The sequence below is a fragment of the Cupressus sempervirens genome, chromosome 2, assembly GCF_028749045.1.
Source record: "Cupressus sempervirens isolate cs-2001-9-10 chromosome 2, ASM2874904v1, whole genome shotgun sequence".
In the NCBI taxonomy this organism is placed as follows: Eukaryota; Viridiplantae; Streptophyta; class Pinopsida; order Cupressales; family Cupressaceae; genus Cupressus; species Cupressus sempervirens.
Genome location: NC_143119.1, coordinates 91255911 through 91275040, shown reverse-complemented (window position 1 = coordinate 91275040; position 19130 = coordinate 91255911). Strand labels below are relative to the sequence as shown.

Below are 19130 nucleotides of genomic sequence, written 5' to 3'. Positions count from 1 at the left end.
CCTTGTCCTTTGCGAAGGGCCCAAATAGTCCACCAGTATAAAATTCCCTAATAATATTTTCTTGCATAGAGCCAGCTGGTATACATCATTGTTTCTCTTTAAAGAGATAACCATCCTATATAAAAGAGACACCTTTCACATGATCTACAAACCAAAAGATGAAGCCTTTAATTGTTCTACAATTTCCCAGTAATCATCATTAGTCTCATATAAAATGTTAATAGCATCAAAACCAATTACTTCAATTTCCATGGTGGTTAATAGTGTAGTGCACCTGCTTAAGGCATCAATAACTTGGTTTTGTTTTCCAGACCTATGCTTCAGAATAGAGGTATATCCCTACAAGAAAGAGACCCACTTGGCATGCCTATTATTTAGCTTCTTTTTTGTTTTGAGGTATTTCAAAGCAATATGATAAGTAAATAACACAAACTCTTGTGGGACTAGATATTGTCTCCAGTGTTAATTCTTAACAATTGCATAAAGAATGTAAGAAATCAGAAAAAAGAACCACTACTTTGTAAGGAGTTTTTGTCAATATTAAGGGAATAAATGCAATGTAAAACAGAACTATGTATATAAGGTTGTGAATTTGTATGAGCTTTATGTATTTTAATTTCAAGCTTAAGATTTTCGATGTCAAAGAGACAATCGATTTCTTTATCTAGAAATTTGTGAATTCACATGAGCTTTATGCCTTTAAAATGTATGCTTCAGATTTTCAATGCCAAAGAGACTTGATCAATTTCTTATTAGTTCTTTATCTAGTAAAAGCTAAAAGAAAAGTATAGTTTAGAGCAATGTCATGATTTGGTATTTGATGTTTAAAGAAAAATTAAATAAAACTTAAAGTAGTAATTTTTATGTTTTGTTTTTGTTTTTGTTTCACAACAACTAAATTTAAATAATTTAAGTTACAAAAATGATAGTAACTTTTTTCATCTAAAATATTTTGTGGTAAACTTTCAGTAAATGTAGTTACTTAAATACATTATTAATTATAATGTAGCATTGTTTTCAAATATGTTAGAAATAAATATTTCAATAGAACAAGGTAATGCCCAAGTTGATAAATGATTGAGTTAATCTAACTTCATTGCCAAAACTTTATTAATAAACAAAGAAGTTGCTATTGAACAAAATGTTTGATAACTAGTTTTAGAAAGTAGTAGAGAATTATATCTTGTAATTTCCAATCATCCTTAGCTAAGAGGAAAGTGCTCTTGGAAGTGTACAACTAAGCAGCCTCTTTTGATCTTCAAATGATTTGTAAGCCCCTAAAGTAAGAAACATAAGAAACCTTGAGATCAAGCATTCATATTGTCAATAAAATTACATTATAATTACAAACGTTGTCAACATAATACTAGTTCTATTGAGTTCAATTAAATTTTATTTCGAGTGTAAAAGAACACAAACTTACATGTGTTGTGTCATCAACTTTGCTAAATGGCAGATAAAACTTGTCCCGATGCTCTCTAACATTGTTGAGTTTGTAATAACTAACAGATAATAAAGTTCATAAAATTGAAGCTTCATTAATTGATTAACAAAGAAAATGCACTTATCAACTAAAAGCACAAACTAGTCATAAAACACTAAGATTAGAGAAAATCAATCCAAGACACAACAAATATAGTCCATGAAAAAAAAAAGCAAAAATCACTCAATTAAAATGAGGCTAAATCTATTTACTTACCAAATTTATTCAAAATGTAGTATAAAAGCTTGTAAAATGTCAAAACATTATTACCAACTACATAACATTCATAAGCATCAAAATGTATACAATTACAATTCATAATAATACAAAACACACTAATTGAAACAAGAACACACACTCTCGAACTAGGAGTTTATGGAAGGAGACAAGGAAGCTTATTGTGAGCATGTTATTACTCATGAAAAAACTAATATTTAAAAAAACAAACCTGATCTACTATCAAAATTTGATCCAAAAAGCATAAGTGAACAATTTATTTCCATCATTTTTTGTGTAAGGATGTCACACAAGATTTTGGGGTACACATCAATATTTTGGGTCAAGACTCAATTAAGGTTACATCAGGGCTTGCTTTACATTCTGCATTAGATTTACTATCACAATCGTATCACTAATTTAAATTTTAGGATTAACATCAAGGGCAACTTTATATTTGTTGGGCAAACAAATTTCAAAATTAACTACAATTTTTCTAAAACGTGTCAAAAAGGCTTTCGCTTAAATTCAACCCTGAAATTTGGATCCTTGGGGTTAACCTAAAATATTTTTTACTCAATTTAGCAACACAAGGGTGATGATATCCAAAACCACAATCAAAAGGCATCAAAAGATATCCACAACATAATAATAGAGATGTTGGTTATTATAAATATAGGCCAAGAACAACGCACTTACAAAAAAGTAAATAGATTTCCTCAAGAGTAGGTAGACAACTCACCCATAATGTGGGGAGGCGAATGGGATAAGATAAATTTATTAATGTCCAACAAGAGGTCAATGAGGATCTAAGGGACTAGAAATAGTACAAAGGGCAAAACGCCAGCAGAGGGAGCACCAAACGGCGTCCATAGAAAGAACATGAAAGCAAAACAACAAAAGAACCAAGAAAAACGAATAACAACAACTAAGAACTCCTCACGGGTGAGAAGTAGTCCAGAAAGGAAAGGTCGACAATAGGGCAATCAGGTACTCTGGAAGGTCGCCTCTGAGGTCTACTAGAGGGACATTGCCAAGTGTAATCTCTGCGAGGTCTCACAAATCTGGTGGGAACCGAGATAGTGCAAAGAAGAAGCTTTGATCCTTGGGCAGGAACTGTAAGACTGAAGAAAGAGATGATGAGCTACATAGGGGTCAATGTTGAGCAAAGCTGGAGCTATATAGTGTGCTCGCGAAGCTGCATGGTCTCTTGAAGGTAGAGTGTAAGACAGTGTTGGTCAATATATCTGAAGAATGCGGGAAGAGACTGACACTCTTTGAACAAATAGTAGAATCTCCCTCAGATCTCATAGTAAATGGGACAACGAAAAATAAAGTGAGACTGTCTCAACCTCCTCGAGGTGACAAAGCTGATAGATCCTGTCATCCTTACCAATCTAGTGATCAGTCTAAATACGTAGCCAGTGAGAACCCGCCCTAAAAGATCCAAAGGAGATGCGAAGAGCATGAGTACAACAAGTGAGGTACTAGGGACGTAAGATGATCCCGTCTTGGATATCAATAAAGTGCTCAGCATAGGTCGTCATGCGCGGACGAAGCCCACCTAGGGGATTCCTCCAGGTCATGATAACATACTGTCTATAGATGTCAAGCCTAACATGCTCATTTAACTCTTGCTGAGCTGGAAGATGGGCTAGAGTGTCCAGAGAAAACTAGAAGGGGGGAAGACGATCCAAACTAATACCAATCGAGCCCAAGAGAGCAGAGACCTAGGTGTACCAACAACAAGACTTGTGACAAGAATCTAAACCTGCAACCTCAGTAGAGGAACAATAAGCTAAGTAGGAATATCTATGACAATCGTCAAAGGAGTCAACGAAGCTCTAGAGGCAATGAAGAAGCCAAACTAAATCAAAGATAGTCCCCAATCTAAAAGGGTGAGCACCGAACTCAGCTAGAATGATGTTGTGTAGTGTGAACCGATGACATCTGATAATGAGCCGAAGGAAAAGAGTTTGGACTCTCTCAACAGATGCCCAGTCAGACTCCAAGAGGGAGGGGCCCCAAACAGTAGAGCCATAGAGGACAGTCGGCTTGACCAGGGAGTCAAGAAGAGACATCTTAGTCATGGTGTCCTGGAAGTGGTGTCGAAAACACTGTCGCTCAAAAATAGCAGGGTTGCCAAGCCCCTTGTTGACTCTGGGCTACATGGCTGGTCTCAGGCTTAATTGAGGTTCAAAGAAATTAACCCCCAAGTATGTATAGGAAGAAGCAATCTTGATCTCGATACCCTGGAAGTAAAAATGGAGATGGGATTTCCTCAAACAATTGAAGACCATAACCCGAGTCTTGCCCAGATTTACAACTAGCGCACGTGAGTCGCAAAAAGAGGCCAAGCCATCAAGGAGCCGATGAAGACCATTGAGAGACGATGCTAGGAGAATCACATCATCAACAAATAGGAGAACAAAAATCAATACCTAATGCAGATAACAACAATCGCCAGGGAGCGAGCAATCACAAAGAAAAGCCTCAAGCTTGTCGATGTAGATGCCAAAGAGAGTGGGGGAGAGAGGACAACCTTGTTTCACCCCGATAATTCTCTGGATAGGATCAAAAAAGCCCTATGGAGTCCTGAATCTGCCCTCAATGCACTCGTATAACCTCATAATAGTTGTAAGAAGAATCTTTGAGATCCCGATGTCCCTAAGACACTAAAAGAGAGGTGCCCATGGAACAGAGTCGAAAGCTTTGCGAAAGTAAACAAAATAGCAGTAAACTTCCGCCGAGCGTTGGTGAGCCTCCTCAATGATAGCCCGTAAAGTCAAAATGTGATCAGTAGTCTGAAAATCTGAATGAAACCCAGCCTGATCTCTAGCCTGACAATGTCACTAACCGAGCTCACTAGACAAAATGCCATTCAACATAGTCGCATAGAGTTTGGCAAAGGTATGCCCAAACATGATGGTTCTGTAATTTTTGGGATCAGAGGCTGGCCCAAATTTATGGATCAGATAGATAATATGTCATGACCAAGAGTCAAGGAAGCTGACACAAACCACTCGATTAAAGAGCACTGTAAGAAAAGGACCCAGGATAGAGATACCCAACTTGAAGAATTCAACTTGAAATCCTTCCTCATCTAGAGTTCTGCTACTATTCATAACTCTAACTACCTCACTAATGTGGGAAAGGAGAACAGGTGACAACGGATGGGGGGGAGGATGAGATGGAGAGGGGGCTGGCCAAGAATATCATAGAGTATGGAGGTGTGGGAAGCAAGGGAGTGAAGGTCTAGAGTAGAGGAAGACGGGGGGGATGGCAAGGAAACATGGTGCGCCAAAAGAACTTTAGGGACTCGAAGAACATGGCACAAAGAGACTTACACTACAATAAAGTGAACTTTTGTTTCTTATGGCGAAGAAAGCGGCAGTAGTCGAACCTCAACTGAGAGGAAGAGGAGAAAGAAGTAGTGGGTGGAGCAGAGTGAACCATGCGATGAAAGGATTTGCAGTCCTCGTCAAACCACTAGTTCATGGGACAAGACCTGCAAGTGGGGCAAGGGGTGAGTGAGGAGGTGCAATGGGGAATGGAGACAAGGGCAAATTCCCACCAAGCGAACGCAAGTGAGTGGAACATGGAGGTGACATCCCCAGAGTCGGAGAAGGGGTCCTAGGGGAGAAGTCATCTGAGGTGATGGATGAAGAGCTCCGCATCACCATCAGAGAAGCAAAAAGAAGTGCAAACATGGGAGAGGGAAGAGGGGGGCAAGAAGAAGTAGATAAGCAAGGTGAAGGTGTCAAGGGTCCCCAAAGGGTGATGCTAAGGAGGGCATGGTCAACCAAAGGAAGGCGAGAGATGGTAAAGCGGCAAATAAGAGGAATGAAGGAGGCAATAGAGAGAACATAGTCAACAACGCTAGCACCACCATCATGTGGCCAAGTGAAGAGTTTGGATCCAGGAAAGCAAGAGAGTCCATTCAAGATCACTAAGTCAGAAGACTCACAAAGCTGTAGCAAATTATGACCATACTGTTAGTGTAGTTTTTTTATTTCCTAGTGGGTTATTTATTTTTCCCTATATTGCTAGTTTTTTCCTACACTTTTAATAATCTTGCTTAGGTTAATAAAGCATGTCTTATTTAGAAAGTGGTTGCGATGCGTCACCTTCCTACATGTGAGCATCCATTAGCTATCTTAGGAAGATACTTTTCTATCTTTAGTCCGATAGATGGTTGCTCCTCATTGGTCGGTGTTGCCACCTCCTCCCTCTTCCTAGTCTATATAAGGATGCTACCTGGCTTGTATTTGTGATCGATTTCTTTTGCATCCTCTTAATGTTATTTTGCTTCCAACATTTGCATTACTCTCTTGGAGACTTAACTCTATGTTGATATTTTGATTTTGTATCATTTGCATTCATAGTTTAAATATCTATTCTTTGCACTAGTTTTCTAGGATATCAATCTTTTCAAATTCTAACACATACCTGGTGAAGGACCCCTGACAATCCTCGGAGAGTCGAAGTAGACCCACAAAACCAGGATCAGAAGCAGTCGTACACATGGGATCAAACCTGCAATCATGGAGAGGAGGTTGTGGGTCTCTGGTCCGCGCATTAAAGTCTTATGGTAGAGAATATGGTAATGTGCTCAACAAGGTCCTCATAGGGGTCCCCACCCTTAGTGCTGTCAACTACATAGAACGAAGATGTTGGCGAGAAGTAGCAAACAACGATATAGGTATCTCTATAGAGCAAGGTTCCTCGATCAATGTGAATCCACATGAATGGCATAGCTGTCGAAGTGAACCAAGGAAATTTTAATTAAAAGGTGGTCCCGAATAAGACAAGTGACCCCACCAGAGCACCTGACTTCGTCTCTAAAAGAGGAGATCCACTGATAGCCAGAAATATTGGGAAGAGGACGCATGGGGTTCTCGTGTCTTTGTAATAAAAAGGTCGACAAAACCAATAACATCATTAAGTAAGTCAGGCATAGACTAGAGGATACCATTACCATTCCAACAGTTGAGACACAAAGACCCTGTGCTCAACTGCCGCTAAGCAGTTCATTTGGCCTTAAAGGTCGCCCTTGAAAGCCAACCTATAGGAAAGGTGTCATGGATTACTACTTTAAGATTTCTGATGACCGCATATTTACTCTCTTGTCTTGCTACCACAACGAGGGATGAGCTTGCTTGAGTTCTACCACCTATGATCGAGTGAGGTCCTCATCTAGGTAGATCTTAAGGGAAAGAGAGAATAACTTCTTCTTTGCCCTAAGAGCCTGCAACTGGTCAAAGAGGGAGAGGAACCAGATGAAGAGAGTACCATCAGAGCCTAACCAACACCTGTCAAGAGTGATGTCTAAAATGTCCAATTGATCCTTGAGGAAAGAGTATCCAACAGTCGAGGGATGATCAATGGAGGAGAAATCATGAACCCATAAGTTTAGTTCACAAGTCCGTCTTACTTGCTCATCATCCATTTTCCCTTGAACTAACTTCTCAATGCCTGAAGGGGAGCGTTAGCCTCAAAACTGCATATAGAAGCCCAAGACTTCACCATTAATTCAGTCTCTGTTAACAATGAAGAATGCCTATCGACAATCTCTGATTGTTTCTCCTTGATAGTGTCTAACTCCCTGAGTTGCAAGGTAGCAGAGTCCAAATTAGCCTTGAGGCTTGATTTTCAACAACTAGAGATTGCACAGTATCTCATAGAGTGCAGTTCTCGAATTCCAGCAAAGCCAACCATTCTGTGATTTTAACATAGAGTGAAGTTCACTGAGCAACAACACTTTGTAGGACAACATTAGCAGACTCCAATGTAGCCAAGCCATCAACGACCTGCTATAGTGTAATTGGACTAGACATTTTGTCAAACACCTGTCACAATGCCACCAAATACCTCCACACAACAGTGAATAAAGGCCCAAGTCACTAGTCAGACATTCTATCAAACGATTCCCATGCAAAGAACCAAACATTTTTTAGAGATGATATGCATTAAGACTTGACCATTCTCAACATGCAGCTCCAAAACTGAGTGAACATACCATAGACTCCTTCCAAACCATTTGCAGGGCTCCAAGTTATGTCTACAGCCCTCACACAGCCCTGGAAAACGTATGAGATCTTAATTAACAACAACAACGTCACATAAAAAAGCATGCCCCTTCAAAACGCCACAAGATCAAAATTACTGATGGCAAATTGGTAATGTGCAAAGATCTATACTCAAATAATTATCCTTTATGCATCATTGAACAACTACCAAGGCAATAGTATCACTAGAATCCCCATCACAAGGGGGAAGTGGTGAAACATCATTAGAAAGATTGTTTGCACAATGAGCAAAGTGTTGAGAAGGTTACATGTTATCATTTGAAGATTGGATCAAAGAAGTGAAGAGTACATGATTATACTGAGAGGGGGGATGAATCAATATAATAACCTTTGCCAATTTAAAACTTTTCTCCAAATAATTACTTTAAAAGCTGAAATCAACAATTATGCACATGAACACAATGACACAAGATTTATGTGGAAACCCAATGTGAGAGCATCAAATAAATGTTTTTTTTATAAATTGTTATTTTACAATGATTTGTAGGCTCCAACCCCTATGTTTATGAGCATTGACTGACTAGAAGCTCTAACTACCACACTTCACAAGCTCTAACCCGCTGGAAGCACCAACCCCCACTATTGTCTTCTAAGCACCAACCCATTCCATACAAATACTTCTCTTCCACCTTGACACTATTGCTTACTCAATTGATGATGGATACATTGGTTGCACAATTTCTCTTCTTTAATCACTCTATGAATATACACACTTGTATCCCTTGAAGTCAGTTTTCAATGATATATATATAATTTTATCCTTGCCACTGATTATATAGTCTTTTGAAATAAAGGAGGAGTGAAAATTTATTCGAGCTGAAAGAGAAACAAGAACAAACAGAGAAAGGGCATCAGACAGCCCTATCAAGATCAACCAAGTGATCAAGTTGATGGGACAAGCCCATCGGAAGTTGAGTCTTATCAACAATGTTCCAATTACACACATGGTCATAAGCCCACTTTGCCAAACAATCGGCAACACTATTCTATTCCTTGGGAATATGAGTGAAAGTAAAAAACTCCAAAGAAGTACACAAATTATGAATATGGTCCGCAATCAAAGCTAACTAACAACAACAAAATGTTGTTGATTCAATAGATGTATCACCACTTGTGAGTCAAATTCACGGATAAGCCTTATCCAACCAAGGTCACAAGCATTCTTCACAGCATACAAAATAGCTATGGCCTCCATCAAGTTGTTAGTGCGATGACCTTTATAAATAGAAAACACAAACTGGACAACCCCCTTACTATCTCTACCAACACCACCAATGCCAGTCAAACTTTGGGGGAAATGTCCAGTCCTATACCCTAGGCTAGCGGAGCAGGTACTTGGCACGAAAGTCTCGTAAGGGAAACTAGCCTACATAGATACATACATACATACATACTTCTTTATTCACTGCTGCTCTTAAATTTTTTTAAGTCATTGGATATATTTCAATCACTACAAACATAACAACTTGTTCTTTATCTTGGGAAATAAATCGCTACTGCTACTTTAATATATGATTCGCAGGTCTTCTAGAATCCTTGACATACCGCTGCACATAATTTGAATACTCTGCTTCAGAATGAACCTGAATATCCTTGTTCCATCATTGCTTCATCTACAGACTTTATAAACTGTGATGTAGATATCATTATCATTATATAATCAAGGTCACCATGTTTTATTAAAACCAACGTTGTTGTAAATGCTTCATTCCTTCATTGCATGACTTGTCTTTGTGCGATGGCTTTTCAAACAACTCCCAATAGTATGAAGTTAGACGCTGATTGGAAATCCACAAAGATATGGCGTACTCTAATTTTTTAAACCTCAAAAACAATAGTATCTCCAACAGAATCACACGTGGCCAACTTATAAATACTCCACTAAACTCTATTTTGAACTAAGCGCTGCCAATTCAAACCTCTTAAACTTTCATCACCATATTCGGTACTTGTTTTGACAGCACAAGGTGATATGTTGGTCTGACTGCCATATTGTCATTTGAATATTTAAAAGTTGTTTGTATAACATCTCTTCCATATTTTTTACTTCTGTTGCAAATGTGTGTTGTGAAGGCTTCATGTTTTACGACAAAATTGAAATATATATCAAGTATAACGCTTTCATCTCATCACAAATTTCAACTTCATATCTTTATTGGTTTTGACTCTAATGTACAAACAATTTAAGAGGTGACCAATGTTTACCACGTGGGGCAAATAGAATAATGCATGCAAACAATAGACAAGAACAATAATACTCCTTTTATTATTTGCATATACCAAAGACATTCCATTATGCTTATGATGATTACAATGATCCCAGAGGGTGTATAACTACTTTCCTAAGAACCTTCTCCAAGGGCCATTGGCTACATAACAAGAACCTTCCCGAAGGCCCCATTGGCTACAATACAACAAAACTCAAAACAACTAATTACATTTATGCATAAAAATAACATAAACATCATGAACTAGAAGGCTATGTCTCTAACTATGTAGATCGGTTGCATCGTAACTGATACACTTGTTCCATCTGAACCTTTAAATCAGCTCTGATTTGGGAGTTCTCTTCTACTACCTCCTTCAGCATCAATGTGACCTCATGGCATTCAGCTTCTTTCTAATTGTGAGCTTTCTTTGTTGCTTCCTTCTCCTGTAACGTTGCTGCAAGTTGTTGATTGACCTCCTGCTTCCCTCGTCTAATTTCCTCGAGTTGTGCTAACAGTGCTATCCGCTCTATGTCCCATGCCAACTACTAGGTGGCAAGTCAGTCGGCCATCTCCTCCCGAGCCTTCTCTGCATCCTCCCGAGCTTCTTACCCAGTCTTTGTCCGATGTCTCTCTGTAAGCACCAACTCTGCCGGAACTTGCTTTTGTCGGCAATGTCACTGAGGCATGAATGGATATCCTTGTCCTTTTCCTCTGCTACAGGTGTAGGATGTTGCGCCTGTACCCTTCTTTCTGCTTTTTCTGGTGCCTCTGCACTCTGATCTCTTGCTTCTGGTGATGTGGGGACCTCGACCACCCTACTTTTTGACCAAATTGCTTCTAACTGAAGATCCTCTCGCATAGGAGACTGAATGCAGGGACATCTAGCAACAGGAGCAAGTAGTGGTCGCCTCAAGTACACACTCGCCCGACTCACTAAGCTAATCTATTCCACTGCTGGCATTTGGGGTTCTACTTCTGGCATGCTCAAATCAACACCCTGATCTGCCGCCTCATCCAACAAGGTGTCAGCTATCGTGACTACTGCATCCAACCCAATCACCTCCAGTCGGACTTGCTCCTGTGCGCCTCCCCAACTGACTCCTCCCTCTGTGGCTATCGACTCTGCTATAGGAGATGCCTATGGCAAACTTACTGCTACTGACTGAAGTGATCCTTGCTCCAGAGGTACGGGGGTCAGTTGTGTTCTTGTAGGTGTATCCACTGGTGATGTTGTCCCCCGGCTTACTAAAGGTTGGGCAGCCACTGAATGTGAAAGTGATCCTGCAACTACTGCTGTTGTCTGTGATATGGGATTTAGAGTGACTAGGGTCATCACCATAGGATGCCGAAACTGTCTAAAACCTGGAATGTGAACATCTGCCACGGTGTGCATGTGCGGAGCTAAAAATGATGGTGTAGCTACTACTGGTGCAGCCGTCAACTGCTACGAAAATCAAAGTGGGGTCGCTAAAATCACCCCAACTTCCTCATCATCGTCCTCCTCATCCTACTCCACCTCCTCCATATCCTCTAAGTCATCCTCCTCACAAGATGTATCCTAGTGGCCACTATCAGTGTTACTTGATTCCTCCATCTCTTGTCGTACTCTCTTATGGCCAACACCTTTCTGCCCTCCAGAAGAGTCTAAATGCCTCCACTGCATTATCGGAGGCTCACCCAGTACTGTCGGACTTGGCTGTATTTTCAACTTTTCTTATGGTATCATCTTCATAGTTGCCTCTAGGAAGAGTTTGATGGCATAGTGCAGCATGTAAAATGTTTTATGTTGTAGTGTCATAAACTCATCCATGTGTGTGGCCAATATAGAAGCCCAATCATAAACCCTCCTATTCATGAGTCTGTTCATCATACTGACCAGTGGAAAGGAGATATATGACGCTGGACCTTATAAGCCTACTCTTTATCACATCCATGAGACACCTCCAATGACCTTCTCTAATGTCAAATTTGAGCAACCCTCCTCTCCTGGAGGTCTGAGTAAGGGCATCTTTCTGTTGTTGTACCTAATCCTGACACACTAATTCTACCAGCTTCAATTTCCTCTCCTTGTCCATCTTTTGTGGCTTACTATCGATTTTCTTGCCACCTTGTGTCGTTTCTAGTAGGCCAAATACTTTGATAAAGTCAATTGGTCGGAATGATACCACTACAAAGTATCCCAAGTACGAAACTATACTTTTACGAGAGTGCCTGTCATATGCCTCAATCACGATACGCAAAACACCTTCAAAATCTCGAATACAAAACACTTGCATCTCGATTGGCCACTCTACCTGCGCCTTCCATATGCTTGCTTTGACGAGGTGGTCATTTGGATTTTCATTCCACCATTTCCTACATTCTAGCTCATTCAGTCATTCAAATGCTACGTTTTGTGGTGTCAACTGTACATCTGGTTGGTTCTACACCTTAGCCCTTTGTTTCCCCTTGTCTTTTCCAGTTGGCCGCTCTTCTGAAGGTCTTGCTTGTATATTTTGACTCATGGCTGAATCATGATCAAATTTCTTCCTCCAGGCCCTTTTTTGGACTGACTGCATGAATTACCGTTAGATCAATTACGTTTGCCTTATATCTTGAAAATTTCCTTTCTGTATGGACCTGTATGGTCTTCCTCTGATGCCTTGAGCCCTGGTATGGCTTTGTTCCCTCCCTTGAACTATAGCTTTTTTAATCCTGGAAGGTACGGTTTTCATGGTACGACTGCACTCCCTATACTCCTAAGCCGTAGAGTCGTACGGCCTCCTCTTACTTGCCGGTGACAAGGATTTATAGTAGATACGTCCAAGTTATATCACAGGCTCCTTGAAACTCGCAATTTTCTAGAAGATTCTTACTTTAAACACAACCCATCAATTGTTATTCCCTCTCCTTACTTCAAACAACACCCACGCATTAATTAAAAGAACAAAAACTTCCAGTCGAAGGCCTACCTAAGCCTACAAAAGTTGGTGTGAATTTATCTTGTGTACAGAGGCATTAAAATGAATGTGACTTAACTTGATCGCTGTACTATGCCACGAGTTCAATTGTCATACGGTGCCTGTAGAACTATTTAATATTGTCATACAACGGACTTTAGTGATGCCTCCAAGAAGTATAGTGCCTCCAGAAAGTATGTGTCGTACAAAAAGTTTGGTGCCTCCAGGAAATACGATGCCTCTACAAAGTATATGTGCCATATAAGAAGTTTAGTGCCTCCAGGAAATACGATGCCTCTAGAAAGTATGTGTCGTAGAGGAAGTTTACTGCCTCTAGGAACTGCTTATGTGTCGTACACTGCATGAGGATTATCATACATTGCCTCCAGACAACCAAATGTTGTCATACAGTGATTACTGGAAGACTTATATTCCCTTATGCATTTGTATGGTGTCTACCTGGAGGTGTTCATGTGCCTTACCATGCATGAAGAAGATTGTCGTATAGTGCCAAGAAGGTGAGAGTGTCGTACGGTTTTAGAACTTTATAAGCCTTCGTCAATGCAAGGGTCGTACGGGCAAGGGTCGTACAGCTGATGTTTGTGCCTCCCCTTTTCTTTTAAAGTACTCATCATGTCGTACAGTGAAGACATATGACCACTGTATGGTACTTTTACTTTACTTTTTCTTTTTTTTTTCTTTTCTTTTTTCTTTTTTTTTTTCAATTTTTTTTTTCCTACTACTGTTCCTTGGTATTCACTGATGGTGACTTAGGTTGCACGTGATAAATTTTTAACTTATAGCCATTCACTGTTTCCAAAACTTCCTGTCCATCCAGTGTCCATAAGTTGATTGCTCCATTATCACCAACTTGTCATATCTTGTATGGTCCTACCCATTTGACTCCGAACTTTCCAGGTTTGATTTAAGTCCGCCCATCATACTTCAACACTAATTGGCAAGGTTGAAGCTTATTCAATTTCAATTGCTTCTCATGTCATCGATTCTGCCTATTTTTCGTAGCCCATTGTGCCTGTAGTTGTCGCTCATCTAGTTTATTTAAATTATACCATCCCTCCCTCAGACTTTCCATATCTCTAAGCTTGTTCTCAAAACTCGGTACCATGAATTCCATCAGCTGTCACTCCTTACCATCAATAATTGTATTCTTGATTTTAGAACCTTCACTCCATACTACTGAAGCTTTTATTAAACCCTTACTCTTTGTTTCCTGTGCAAACCATATGATGTGTTTTCCTTGCTGCCGACACCTTTCTACTAATTTCGTGGTGTGGTGTAACCTTTTCTTTCCGTGCGATCTGTTCACTCTGTTTCGTACAGTGAAATCTTTCCTTTTTCTGGGTTCGTACTGTATGTTCTTCCCTTCACCTTCAACCATAACTGCATGTGCTTCCACTTCTCTGTATTCCTTCAGACATTCATTTCCCTCTTCTTTCTCACCTTCGTTGATCCTTAACATATTACAGCTTGGAAAGAGCTCGCAATCCTCCATCTGCCAGTGGAAAAGGCCATTTACCGAATCCAAATCATCGTCCATCGATCCACCTTCCAACCGTAGGACTCCTTCCACATTGGGTTCCAATCGCTGTTTTCCTTCATCCTCTTCTTCGGAATCAGATGATACGACTCCTTCGCCCACCATTTGTGTGTGTAAATCAATAGTGAATCATTGTCCCCTGCTTTCCATTGCTAGTGTATTCTTCTCCCAATCATGTTGAACCTTTACTCGTACAAGCCATCCTCTACCCAAAATGGCATCATATCCTCTCCTCTTCAACAGGATGACGACGAAGTCGAGTAGAAATGGTTGTGTTCCAATAGTCACTGGTTGTGCCATTAGGACACCGAAAGGTTTAATACCGTGTTGGTCCGCTGTTAGCAACTGGAATGTAGGTGGCCATAATGTCGGCTGTCCCAACCTCTTCCAGGTATCCTCTAGTAACACATTCACACCGGACCCTCGATCCACAATTGTGTCTATCAAAATAGTTCCTAGAATTTCCATTTTGACGACTATTGGATGTCGTCCGGATGTGAGGCCTAGCAGCATCGGGTCCTTTGCACGTGCTCCACTTTCCCTCTCTCTTACTTGTTCTCCTGATAATTTAGCAATTGGAGCGATGTTTGTGAGTGCCAATCGGAGTTGAGGCATTGTGAGCAGCAGATCGTTTATTTTGACTAGCACTTCAGTTTGTAATATCTGTAGTACGATGTTCTGTTCCGCCCAGTTTCTTGCTGAGGTACCAGTAGTGTTCTTCAAGTGTGCTTTGCCTGCCTGCATTGCCTTCTCAATTTCTACCCGTGCTTCCTCTAATCTCTTCTTTTCCTTCGTCGAGTCGAGGTACAGTTTTGCCTGCTTCCGTGTGATTGCCAGAACCTCCTCTTCGTCTGTCCTGATGGTGATTAGATTCACTCCTGATTTCAGGCACTTGGCATCTTCATGATCTTCTACACTATCTGCATAACAACTTTGGTGTGTTTGTCGTTGTACAATCTCAGGCAAAGTGGCCCCACGAATTGCATGCTCGGCATGGTACCATTGGGCGACCGTTCGCATCGTACTAAATTCGGCTGCGGCTTCTATTATTATTGTTGTTTTGCCCTCACCTATTATTTTTGTACCCTCCCGACGTGGCACCCTCGTTATTGGTGTTTCCGCTCCCTCTTGACGTGGAAGCCTCTTGGGTCAGGAGCACTTGTTGAGGTCCTCTTGCTTTCATATTGAAGGGGCATTCCTTTGTGGAATGTCCCATGATCTAGAAGATCTCGCAGAACTGGTTCTTTGGACAGGATCCCTTCGTATGACCTTTTGTCTTACATTCTGTGCACAATAGCTCGTTTCCCTTTGTCTCTTTCTGCATGTTCTTAAATTCCTTCATCATTCGGATCATATCCTTCTAGAGAGCTCAGACCTTCTTTCTGTCATTTTCGTCATTGTTGCTCTCTTCTTTCGAAGACGCGTCATCATCTGAATCAGATGAGCTACTCTTCTTCTTCTTTTTTGTTTTCTGCTCACTTTCTAAGTTCATCGCCTGATTGTATGCTTCAGTGTATGACGATGACGGCACAATCTTCATTTTCTTTCGCAACTTCGGCAATAGGCCCTCAATGAACCATCTTTTTTGTAGCCCATCAACCGGCTTGTTTTTCATTTTATTTATCAAATCTTTTAATTTCTTGGCGTATGCTCGGATTGTTTCATTTTTCCCTTGTTTTGTGTTGTATATCTTGGCTACAATCTCATTGTCGCGCAACAATTGAAATTCAGTGATACTCCTTTTTAATGCTGTCTCAATTGGTTAATTTTTGGGGATCCATATCGGCAAACCAATCAATTGCTACCCCCCTTAGGGTTGCCGAAAATTGTTGGACCCATTCACTGGTATCTGTTATGCCATTCGCCCTCCAAATTGTTTCACATGTCTTACAGTGTCAGATTGGATCGACCGTGCCATCGCCATCAAACTTTGGCAACTTCTCGTTTGGTCCTACCATTATTACTTGATTTTGTGTATGGGCGCTTTTCGGCACTGCGACACCGGCACTGTTCTGCACTCCGACCCTAACGCTTTGTATTCCAACACCAACGCTTTGTACTCCGGCACTAACGCTCTGCTGTCCGGTATCAATGCTTTGTATCCCGACATCAACACTTTGTATTCCGACACCAACGCTCTGTTCTCCAGTACCAACGCTTTGTATCCCGACACCAACGCTTTGTATTCCGGCACCAATGCTCTGCACTCTGACACTGACGTCGTTTCAAGCAAACGCCTTATTCCCAACAGCTGCGTTGTTTGGTGAAGAAGGGTCTTCGTTAAGAGAACTTGTATGTTCTAGAAGTATATCGTGGATGCAGAGGTCACTCCACACTCGTGCTCCTTTGGCACTCCGAGCCGTGCAAGTTAATTCTCTTCTGTCTGGATTCTCTTCCCTCGACGAATACAGATTCAAAAATTCCTCCCTTGCTTCTTCCACCAATTCCAACCGCTGTCGAGTTTCCTGCAACAATTCCTCGGTGCTTCAGTGTCCGTCAGTAATCCGCTGAAACCTACATCTACGCTCAACCTGCTGTGCCAAAATTAAATTTTTTTGCGAAGTGCATATTCCATCTTTTCCCTTTATCTTATTTCAATCCTTGTTAAGCTGATTTGGCATTAATCGTCATGCCTCCTTCGTTCCAGGTTCAATGCCTCCTTTGTTCCAAGTTCATGGGGCAATGGCGCCAAATGTTTACCGCATGGAGTAAATAGATTACACAATAGACAAGAACAAAAATACTCTTTTTATTATTCGCATATACCAAAGACATTACATTATGCTTATGATGATTGCAATGATCCCGGAGGGTGTATAAATACTTTCCTAAGAATCTTCCTGAAGGGTCGTCGGCTACATAACAAAAACCTTCCCGAAGGCCTCGTCGGCTACATAGTATTTACCGATGACATACATCCCGTCGGCTACACAATAATTACCGACGACAACCAATCATTTCTTTTGTTATTGGTGTCCATAGTTAAACTATGGGACTTAAACTCTGTATGCTGCTCTGTATTTCATGAGATCTGAAATGCTATTATCGGAACTTCAACTTTATATCATGATTGCCAAATACATCTTCTCATTCTTGTACTATTTTCTGTTCAATATATATGTTGTTTCTTTTTCATATTATATATGCCTCCAAATATGTAAATTCTGGTGTACTTCAGCACTATGAGTCCTGGCATAATATCTAATGAAATGTTCACACTTCTACTCTGAATATGAATAGATAAAGTAAGTATATGGCTATGTCTTTTAATGCCATAATGTCATCTGAATTTAGATATCTTTACATCCTCAACTCTTATGATCATTTGTGTCTAATGATGTCTTTAACTAGTTCTATATCCTTTGTAGTTTTATCCTCTTTTTTATTTCCATCTAGTTAAACAAACACAAAAGAGTTCAATTGTTATCTTCAATTTTCCTTTTACATTGATGATCCTAATACTTGTAGTTTTGGTCATTCTCATGAGATCCTTTGACATCAATGACAATATTTCCATCAAGAAGAAGCAATAAATGGAGAAAGGTCCAAATGTGGTGTCACTAGTAGCTAGAGGCACAGGAGTTGTAGAGATTAGATTTGTAGCATGAGAATCATCCAGATCTGCAACAAGAACACCAATCTCAAGGGGAGTCCTCACCAACCTATGACACATCATCAGATAAAGAATCACAAGCCTAGACAATCAAATATTCATCATTACTATCCTTCCACCAAGTGGCAATTCTTTTATGCCTTCAAGAGACGACAATCAATTGCCATGTGACAAGGCAGCCATGACCTATCTCCCACCATGAGAACCAGATCTCCAAGGAGAGCTTTATAGATATCAATGTTAACCAAAATGTGTGCAAAGGTGGAGAGACCCATTGCAGTTGTGGTACCCTCCTCCTTTAGAAAACAACTAATGGAGTGGTTGATGGCCTCAAAACAAGAGTTCTTAAAAATTAAGAAGAAGATTGGGAAGATGAAGCCACACGGCACACATTAAGAGGCTTGGTCAAAGGGTTGACAGAGACTGCCAAAAATTCAACCGAAGGAGAGTGATCTACCCAAGCATTTTGCTCATCACCAAATTCCTTTCCACAAAGGAATGAAAAATAGCAAAAAATTAAAAATAAAAAAATCATTAGCACGAGGGAAATCTCAATGGTACCTGAAACCAAAGGTCTCTAAGAGTTTGTTACCTAACATTGTAGATCAAATAAAGAAGGCTAGAAACCAACAAATCTGCATGCCAACATGCAATGTTGGAAGTACTACACATTTTCAACCACATCTTGGCCACACACCATTATAGGTTGGGTCTTAGCACAAGCTAGATGTCAAGATCTCACCTGAGGAAGATTTGCAACAGATTTGGAAACAAAAGCAAAGCTATGCCCATTGGTAGCAAAAAGAGGCTTAGGGGGGTCTTTGTTATTCACAATCCCACTAGTGGGCAATGCATTAGAAGAAATCAGTAGTGTCATCAAGCATATTCTTAGAGGACCAGCCCACAACGAATGCATAAGCAACAAGACCCTATAATCAAGGCTCTGCAGCCATTGGGAAACCTAGGCGAGAACCAAAGGTGGCAAAGCAAGACCCAAACCCTCAAGGGCTAGCAGAGAGGCC

The 19130-nt window shown here is 40.4% G+C and overlaps 1 protein-coding gene across 3 annotated transcripts in view; it reads right to left on the bottom strand.

Annotated features, from left to right (window-relative positions):
- Nucleotides 1-1077: 1077 nt before the first annotated feature.
- Nucleotides 1078-19130, bottom strand: part of LOC149571178 (protein ARV 2-like) — a 150848-nt gene continuing 132795 nt past the window's right edge. For 2 of the 3 annotated variants that reach the window (XM_089812745.1, XM_089812747.1), the window contains 2 exons: nt 1424-1502; nt 1078-1277 (listed from right to left, as the gene is read on the bottom strand). In XM_089812745.1, coding sequence (XP_089668871.1) covers nt 1259-1277; nt 1424-1502 — 98 coding nt within the window. In that variant the 3' untranslated portion in view covers nt 1078-1258. The remainder of the gene's footprint in view (nt 1278-1423; nt 1503-19130) is intronic. The other variant, XM_089812746.1, reaches the window with a different exon arrangement.